This window comes from Talpa europaea (genome assembly GCF_964194135.1).
Source record: "Talpa europaea genome assembly, chromosome: X".
In the NCBI taxonomy this organism is placed as follows: Eukaryota; Metazoa; Chordata; class Mammalia; order Eulipotyphla; family Talpidae; genus Talpa; species Talpa europaea.
The window spans coordinates 25,662,276-25,672,363 of record NC_140081.1 but is presented as its reverse complement, the minus strand read 5'-3'; the positions used below and the strand labels follow the sequence as shown (position 1 = coordinate 25,672,363).

The window sequence follows — 10,088 nt, the reverse complement described above, 5'->3', positions numbered from 1 at the left end:
CTTTGTAGGGGAGAAACCTGCCAGATACCCCCTTAAACAAAGTGAAGGTCACCAAAAATGAGGCACATGATGACACCACATGCCTCTTGGTAAAGATGCACTCATCCAATCCTATAGTATTCTTTCCAAAAATGCAGAGCCTGAATTTTACCTCGAGAAATTGTCAAACAAACCCAAACTGAGGGACATTCTAGAAAATAACTCGCCATCACCCTTCCAAGGTGAACTGTCCCAGATTAAAGACGACTAAGGAGACATGACAGCTAAACGCTGTGTGCTCCTGAATTGGCTCCTAGTCCTGTGAAAGATTATTAGTGGGACAACTGACACGTAGCTGAAGCCTGTTACTAGTGTTTGCAACCAAGCCACTGGCTAGTTCACAGCCAGGACATCGGTGGGTCCAGGCATTGCTTCTTAAATTTGGTAGTTACTATAGTTTATATTATACATTCACAAACCTTAGAAGATTATCTCACTGAATGACAATTTTCACAAACTTGGAGTATTACCATTCCCATCACACAGATTAGAAACTTTTGATTCAGAGATTAAGGGATTTGCGCAGATTGTTCAGCTAGTAAGTGGTGGGTGAAGCAGTGGAGTGAATTCCTCTGCAAGACTTCTTATGCATTTTAATTGCAATGCTTCTTACCAGTGGCCTTCTCCATTTTTCCATTAACCATTGCAGAGTCGGCCATTCTGTCAGGAAAAGGCTAGAGAGAAACTTTTAAATCCAAGGTTATTAGGCTTGATATCATAGTATATCAGTGGCCTGTTCTTTGATCCCCAGGTCCTTTGCCCCTCGGAAACTGTTTTATCATGCATTCAAAAGCTTATGGTTTCCATGTTATTCGGTTCCAGTGAAAATGGATTCAGAATATCATTCCTTCAGAAGATTGCCCAAGACAATAAAAACCGAGTCTCTACTATTTCTAGTAAGTTTATTCCATAAGAAGTATCTACCACATTTAGAATCAAAGGTATTCTATAAACCTAGAATATTCCACCAACTACTTATGAAGTGACTGGGTTCTCTCTTTCAATGTCAGTCAAATAACCTGCCATGAGTCTGGCTTTTCAGCCTCTCACACAATCTAGACACTGTGATTTATGTTCCTGAACAAATTAGACTTAATTTAAGAGCAAATCATCAGCAACAGGTATAATAATCTTGGCAGAACATTTATTTTAATTAATTGCTTTCTGCCTAACATAGATGGAAGGGTGCTGATGCCATTTACCCTATAAGGATTAGTGTTGTCATGTAATTAACTTTTTTTTCTTCCCCTAGAACTTAAAGTCTCATCAGTTTTAAATTACAAAGGCATTAGTTTACTTCATATTTAATCATAACAATCCACCTGGTATGGCAATGTTTATTGAAAAAAAAATCGTGAAAGAGAAACGGATTTTAACCATTCTGCAGCATCACAGAGGCCTGGTCAGCAAACACAGGCCCTGTAGGCGTCCATGAGGGTCAGAGTGCTTTGGGGTTGGGCAGCAGAATAATGTTCACCCCCACAAAATCAGCAAGGGGTAGAGGTGGAGAATACTTGGGTGGCTCTAGAACGTAGTTTTTTCTTCCTTGTGGAGTTACCAGCTTCACTATTATTTATAGTTCAGTGAAAAGCAAAAATAAAAACTGCCTCCATTCTAGGAGGTTCAAAACTGTTAATTGTCAAAGGTATTGTGCATTAAGTGGTAAAACTTAATGGTAAAACTTAAAACACAATAAATACTGTCCATCTTCTCAAACCTGCCAACCTCTTACAAATGATTTGATGATCTCTCCAAAGAAGAGGCAGAAACAGCTAATACTAAACCCAGGTAGGGTTCCTGCGGACAGGACAGCACAACTCTCATATGGTAATTTTTCTACACGCTGATAAAATTTAAAATTCTGATCTGCAAGTCCTTTTTTCTTTTAATTGAAGTAACACTGGTTTACAGCACTGTCTGATTCAGAGGCACAAGATCACATCTCTTCAAGAAACAAAATTATAGGGGGCCTCCCTGGTGGCGCAAGGGGTTAAGACACAACCTATGAGGCTATCCGCAGACACTGCAGCACGAGTTCGATCCCCAGCCAGGCAGCAACCCACATGGCACAGCAGACCTCTCCTGTCTTGCCCGCTGCTCCCCTCAGCAGTGTATTTTGGTCAGTCTGCCTGTTCTGTTCCCTGCTCTGTCTCTGGTGAATCCTCTCACCCTCCACACCTCTGGCCTGTACCTCAGTTCTTGTATGCATAAATAAATCAGTCTTTAAAAAAAAAAGAAACAAAATTATAACCTTAGATAGTCCTTCATATTCTAAACAATTAGTTGCTTATTCAACTTTTAAAATGCTATAGGAAGCACTGTGATTTCACGCATATGTGGTATATAGAAAAAACAAACAGCTAAGCTAAATAAAACAAAAACTTTAGACTGTAAGATCAACAGTGCTTACCAGAAGGGAAGGGGAAAGGGGTGAAGGACAGAGTGGACTTCAGTGGTAAAGTTAATGCAGGTTACACACATGTCGATTTCCAGTGATGGACACCTGAAACTTTTATGTTAAAAGCAATGTTACTTCCATAAAAAATAAAGGTGTCAATTTTTTAAAAAAATCAAATAAAATGCTAAAGGGAAATTTAAGCCTTTCCTACACCTGAAGTCTAGTGTGAATTTATCATATATTCTGTATAAATTGAGTAACAAGAATGGTAATTGCAGTGTCTTCCTTATCTTTGTACTGAATCTCAGGAGGCAGTGAGAACGAACAAATGTTAAAAAACAGCATGAGACTATATATAATAAAACAGGCAATACTGATTAAATAACATCCTGTTAAGTTAGATTCTTGCAACATAAAATAGATTTAATATTGAAATGACACAATTTTGGAATCATTAACTTTATTTGTCACTCTTTATAGACATTGGTCCACTTCCACATGAAAAGTAGGCAGCATCTACTTCCACTTAATATCCTATAAAAAAGACATTGTACCACAACCACAGTAACTTACACAGGGGAAAAGTTACTGAGATAAAGATTTTATATTCATGCCCCAAGATGTCCCCCCAATTCTTGTTTTTGTGTATATAATTACAAGCATCTAAAACTCCACAAAGCCAGCTTCTTCTCAGATCAATATGGTATTTTTAATCCCTATACCAGACCACCTGGATCACCAAACTTTCAGAAGAGGTTAAAAAACGGTTATATTGGGTCAATCAGATGCAGTTCCAAATCTAAGCAACCTGTTCTCTTGTTTCAGGGATATTTACATCAAATTAAGACATTTACAAAGGGTTCATAGAATATCACTGACCAAATATTTGCACCTATCCTGTGTAAGGAAGTTAAGCATTTATAAGTTTCTCCAGTAAATTCAGTGCATTTTTCCAACATAAATAACACAAGCTATTCTAAATGTCTAACATTTATTTCAGTGCATATTTCCAAATAGTAAATGGAATGAAATTATATTAAATGGTATATTATAATATTCAAGCATATAATGGAATCTATATCACATAAACCAATTCACATCAATACTCTAATTCACTCTAAAAAACATCACAGGCACACACAAAATAGAGAACAAAGTTTGCTTTTTTATAAATTTAAAGTGTACTACCAACTTTAAACTACACCGAAAGATTAATTTTAACAAAATAGTAAATTCCAAACTCTTTTTCTAAGTTTGGCGTGAGGAAAGTTCAATCCATTCGAATCTTCTGATTTGTCATCCTATATATGATGCTATCATATCCAGGATCCATATTCCAAATATTGTAAGAGGTGATAATTACAGCCAAGGCCAAGCCGATCATAATCCAAAGTACCAGGTTGAAGACCACTGGATACTCAAAATTATACTTATATGCAAGGTTATAAGGAGTTGATGGGGGCCCCTACAATGAATAAAAGAAGATAAAGAAGGAAGAATTTTAAGATAGGAAATTATTCCAATTTAGTAACTATGATTGACTGATTAACAATTATTCGTAAGCTGCACAAGAGTCTCTTAAAAGGGGAGCCTTCACGGAAAAGACAAGCACTCTGGGGTAGAATTATAAATTGGTTCAACCACTTAAGAACATTTGGAAACACCAATGAAGTTGAAGGTGTGCATCTCCTGTGATCCAGCGACTTCACTCCCTACAGAGCACTGTGACACGGGCAGCGAAGGCCACAGACAAGGACGTCCATCACCAGAATGGGCAGTTATGGCACATCGTACAATGGAACACAAAGCACTACAATGACTCCATAACAGCTGCATTTATCAGTCCAGGGCTCTTAAAGCTATCCATAGATTCGATTTCCATAAATCTCTAATACAGGTAAGACTAAACATTTTTTAAGGATAAATACACATATGATCAAAGTAAAGAAAAGCAAGGGAATGATTATGTAATATTCAAGACAGCAACTACCTCTAGATGATGCAGGTGGGGGACTAAGACAGGGGGAGCTTTGGAGAACAACTAGTCTCTTCAGTTACGTAGTGTTAAAATTCTTTTTATTCTTTATGTTAACCATTATTACATGTTATATATATCTATGACCCACTTGAAAGGTAAGCCCTTCTGGCAAAGGCAGTGAAAACTTAGTTTAATCTGGCTAGGAAATTAAAAAGTAGGAAAACAGCAGGAGATGAAGCCAGAGGCAGGGGAGCTGCTGAGAAGCCAGCCTTGAGCTCACAGGCAATGAGAAGGCACCAAGCAGGAAGTGACAAGATCAGGTTTGTCTTTTCCTTTTTTTTTGGGGGGGGGAGGGGTAAAATGGGTTCTTTCCTCACTTATTTTAAGTGCATAATTCATTGAATTTTAGTATATTTGCAGAGTTGCAGTCATCACCACGATCTAATTTTAGAACATTTCATCACCCTAAAAAGAAACTTCAAGCTGAAGGCCTCTTTTTCTCTGGGAAGCAGGCGAGACTGTCAGCATGGAGCTGAGAGCAGACACTGGATTTAGGAGAGTAATGAAAGCTGACGAGAGGTGGTGAGTCAGAGACTGGAGGCAGGGGCAGAATGGTATTCCAAGAAATGTTTGGTACCAACCTCCCATCTCTAAGTGTTAGTTTCAGTCTGTCAAGTTTAACAAAAACTAAATCTTAGATTTTAGGCTACTTACGCACAAAGTTAATTCACTAGCTTGTGAGTAAAGACAATCCAATGACATCTCCCGATTCTTGTCCTTACCGCATATGCAGTCATTGGAGAAACTAACTTTCTAATAAACTCAATTTGTCCATTAAAACGGCTGATCGGTAAATTCAACCTAATGCCTAGAGTAGATAGAATAATTCAACTCTGCAAAACTAGTTTCTCAAAGTTCCAAAACAAAGGTACCTTTTTCAAATGGTCTGCTTCTCCTGGGAGTGACTTCATGCAAAATTAGCAGCCTAGGGTGGGCCTGAGAGGATCTTAGTCCTTAAGAGGGCTCCCATTAAGTTAAAATTTACTAGTTTGATTGCTTCATTTCTTCAATCATTTCAAATCATTGTTTTATGGCCCATACCCACATTCTATTACTTAAAGTTCTTGGGGGTCTAATTCTGCCATCTGAGGCATTAGCTACCATACACTCATGGCAGCTTGGCCCCACCTGTGGGGCTATGGGGTCCTCCCTCCACCGTGGCTCGCTAGCGTGGATGGCGTGTCCTGCCAGAGAGGGTTTACATTTGCTTCTGCTGGGCGCCACAGGTTTTACCAGCCTGGGGCTTCCTAGGCCTTGCAGGTAATATAAATTTGAGCCCCAAACCCACACAAAAGTGGTCCTGTGGTTAAGAATTGCTTGGGAGACATCCCACCCCCAGCACATACCCCTATTACACAGAGCCCAAGCTGCCTTTCTGTCTCCCCTTGCTGGTAGGGAAACTGTTTTCCCGTGGGCCCTACTTACTGAGCCCTTTCACGGTCCCATTTCCAGCTCCCACCCATGTTCAGAGAGTCAAAGATGCTGTTTCCAGGCTCCTGGTAACCCAACTGGACATGTCTCTAAGGCAGCCTACTTACTACAATTTTCAAGTTCCTTTTCTTTACTTGCTCCTTACGAATTCCCCTTAACTTTCTTGACAGCTAAACTATGCATGCAAAAATAGCATTTATTTTTTTATCCATCATTTCTAGATGTTATAGCGGGAAAGTTTTCAGGGCTGTTTAGCCTGCCATGCTGTCTTAAGCAGTCCCCTGACCAGAACATATTCTCACAGCATGTATCATTTCAAGACAAGCCCAGTGTGGCCGAGCAGATGGGGCTACGTGCTGGTAAGTTGCTAGAGTTCTGAGGGTAATCAAAGTCCAGAAAGGCAAATAAATCCTCCTCCCCTCGATCTCAGTTCATGTAATAAAAGTATTTATTGTTCTATAAATAGACATCCTTCCACTCCAGTTCAATTTAGAATGAAATAATCTCAAACCAGTCATGTCTAGGGCCTCCCCGGCGGCGCAGCAGTTGAGCGCTGGGTTGTGAAGCTGCCCGCAGCCTCTGCAGCGCTGGTTCGATCCCGGCTGCTACCCAGCCCCGGGAGAGAGTCCCACATGGTGCGACAGACCCCTCCTGCCGCCCGCTGCTCCCCTCAGCAGTGTATTTCGGTCCTTCTGCCTGCTCTGCTCCCTGCTCTGGCTCTGGTGAATTCTCTCACCCTCCCGCGCTTCTGACTGTACCCAGTGCATGTATAAATAAATAAATAAATATTTAAAAAACAAAAAAAACAAAAAAAACAAAACCGTCATGTCTAGATTATGGACTGTCTTACTCCAACCCCCTCCCAAGCAGGGTTGGGGATACAAATGGGTCCCAAGGGAAGTGTCTTTAAATGACTGGGAAGCTGACCGCTCCAAGAGATGAAGCCAACTGTAAGCAATGCTCCTGGCTACATAATGTTCTGGAGTATCCACACTGCTGCCCTTGTATTTGTACATGTGTGTACGTCTGTATACACACATACACATGCTTTACTATGACTTGCAGTCTTACCGATGACCCCCTAAAATGTAAACTCAAAGCAAGATCCAGATCAAAATTGCAAAAGATCAAATTAGAAAGCGTGTACACAGCAGACCCAGGAAAATGAGAATCATGCCGCCCAACGTAGCTCTGGGAAAAGGCTCTCCGGGATGAGAGAGCAACACCCTCTCTCACACTAATGCCAGTGTCTCCTTGTACTACCAATGCGTGAATGATCTTGTTGGCTTGGAGAATTCCTTCATGCCTAAATCAAATTCTTGCATTATCTGATTATAATCCCAAAGAACAGAGTATCCCTGGCAAAACACACTTACCTGTGTGAATAAGAAAGTTATGTTTTAACTGAAACTGGCTTCAGATTTACTGACTGCTCATTCATCTTGTCCTCAGGCGATATAAGATAGAGGTGATAAGGGTTGTTTTTTTTAAAGTTAATTTTACAATTTTAAAGCAGCATCTAAAAATGTACTTACTTCTTCTTTTGTTTCAAGGATAGTCCTTGTCTTCCTCATAAGGGATGTGTCGAATGATTTGACGGTCACTAATTCTACCACTGCATTCCCACCATAAAGACTGTACATGTCATCTGCAAACTGAAGTTATTGACATTACTATGAATCTCAAATACAGACTAAAATTACTGTAAAGTTAATGTGCAGCTACAAGAACATATACTTATATATTCATTCATGAGATCAACTATCTTAAATAGGCAAGTCTTAAAGCTTTTCATTATATTAAAATATCCAGAAGTGTTAATCTTCAACATATATTTAAATGTTCAAAATAAAATTTCTTTAAGAGATGAATTTGCTGGCACATAAATTGGGCAAAGGGAGGCAGAAAAGGGAAAAGAGAGCTTCCGAGTGGTCCCTAGTAAAATACAACAAAGGGCTAGCTAAGCCACCTCACTGGGGAGCTGCAGGGAGCTAACTCCAGGAGCGGAATCTACTGAATCTGGTGTTGTGCTAAGTATTCTTCATCACATCAGCGTTTGATGGGGACAGGGTATCAGGTAGGGAAGACGTAAGCTCTGCAGATGGATGGTGATGACAGTTGCACAAATGTGAATATACTTAGTGCTACAGAGCTGTACACTTAAAAATGGTTAATATGGTCAATTTATGTCATGTAATTTTACCATGATGAGAACACTGCACTAGTTATTCCTACAAAAATGCCCCTTCGGGTGCTAGCCCTGCCAGCATTAGAAACTGACATCGCAAAATATACTTCCAACTTACTTCATCCTTGGTCATTAAAACTAGTGGGTCTCCAAAGAAGGTAAAAGTGCAATCAGCAGTGTTTCACTAAGGACATTTTTCCATCAAGAGGCTAAAACAGAAACAATCCTACCCAAACCTCTCATAGCCCGTCAATAACTTACCTTTTGTAGAGCATCAACAAGGATCTTAGAAGCATCTCTGAATTGTTCAGAGTCTTCTCCATATCGTTTCCCAATTTCATCCAAGCCTGCCAGCTCCAGTGAATATAAATCAGGGGAATGATCCTTGGCTAGATGCTTATGTCGAGACAACTTACGAGAATAAAAAGAAGTGGATAAAGCAATGTCAAACATAGCCAGTTGAAGCTCTACACCTGACTGAGTCACGCTGAACAGAACTGCACCAGAACACACGATATACAAATAGTCTAAAATGGTGGAAAATGGATGTGGTATGACAGGAACTCCTGATAAAGTTACAAGATTCCTTGATTATTTAATAAAAGCTCTTTAAAAATGTCTTAGTTTATAAACCTCAGACATGGGCCAGGGTATGAAAGAGCAGATGGTTAGACCAGTGTGATCCCAGGAGAGCATGCGTCACTGGTGCTCAGAGAGTAGACACCTCCCACGTGCCCTCCCGAGCCACCTCACCAGCTCCTCGCACTATGTATCCAGTCTCCCAGAACCAACCCCACTGATAAAAGTACGGGCGACAACGTCAGATGCTAGCACATAGGCAAGTTTCCTATTTTAGTCACAGGAGGATTAAAAAAAAATCATTCACCCCCCAAAAAAAAGAGAGAGAGAGACTATCCTCCAGGCAGATTTATTCCTTTCCTAATTTGGTTGACAGCACTAGTCTAAACTGTTATTTCTTTCTGACCCAAAAATTATATATAGGTACTAAGTCTTGATGCCTGACAAATTAATAGCCAAGTCAGGAACTACGACCAGGATGCCTTTACTTCTAGGTTTGTCTTCTTGGAGAATATACTTACTGTCGCTCCTAAAAGTAGAAATGCAAAGTAACTTGAATGTAACATGAGTTCAAAATTCCCAATACCACCAATATCTCAACTCACATGGTACCATAAATCCAGCACATACTTAAACCAATGGTTTCGGTATTACTCAAGGATTCTCTAAAAGTATCTTCTGGAACCAAAACAAATGGAACTGAAAAATTCATTAGACTAATTCTTACTTACCAAACTTGAAATATCATGTAGCACTTGCAATTCAGAAAGAAAGAGCAGGTCAACCTGCAAAAGAAATGGGCATTACTTTAAATACGTGTCAGCTCTGCACTTGCCCTTTATCAAGGAAGGTACAGGATATTACAAATGTTAAGCACGTAAGTGAATTTATGAAACAACCGTCCTTGAGCTGAGAGGTTCATTTCAACTGAAAATGCATATAAAACATTATTTCCTAACAGAGAGGTAATAGTCATTCCCCACCACAGTGACTATCACTCAAAAGCAGTATTTTTGATACAGCATCCAAACTTTAATGTGGTTTTCCCTCAGGGCATCAGAATATTCTGGTCCACTGCAATGAGGTCCTGTTTGCTTACTTCCCTTCAATCCTTTCTATACCAGAGAATAAAAGATGATGGTCCTGGGCATCCACAGTAGATAAAGAGGGGAGGCTGCAACAAAGGTGGCTCGCCATGTAGGTAAGAGGGTACCTGAGCAGGGGGTAAAGCTGACGAGGCAAAAAGGAAGGGTGGCTCCCTCCACTGTACTGTCAAGAATGAGTCAGAAAACTGAAGTTACACATCAGAAGTAGCAATGAATAATGGCCCCCATTCAACAGCCACTAAGTGGATAAATGTGACTTCTGACCTGTCTGGACTAATTGGCGGCAACCCTTGTGCTAGAATGTGATAC

The 10,088-nt window shown here is 40.1% G+C and overlaps 1 protein-coding gene across 1 annotated transcript in view; it reads right to left on the bottom strand.

The window, feature by feature from the left end:
* Positions 1-3,707: 3,707 nt before the first annotated feature.
* Positions 3,708-10,088, bottom strand: part of ATP6AP2 (ATPase H+ transporting accessory protein 2) — a gene marked incomplete at both ends in the record, with an annotated part of 54,436 nt that continues 48,055 nt past the window's right edge. Inside the window, 4 exons of the mRNA XM_084258901.1 lie at positions 3,708-3,902; positions 7,442-7,561; positions 8,356-8,505; positions 9,405-9,458. Of these exons, the coding sequence (XP_084115027.1) occupies positions 3,708-3,902; positions 7,442-7,561; positions 8,356-8,505; positions 9,405-9,458 (519 nt within the window). The remainder of the gene's footprint in view (positions 3,903-7,441; positions 7,562-8,355; positions 8,506-9,404; positions 9,459-10,088) is intronic.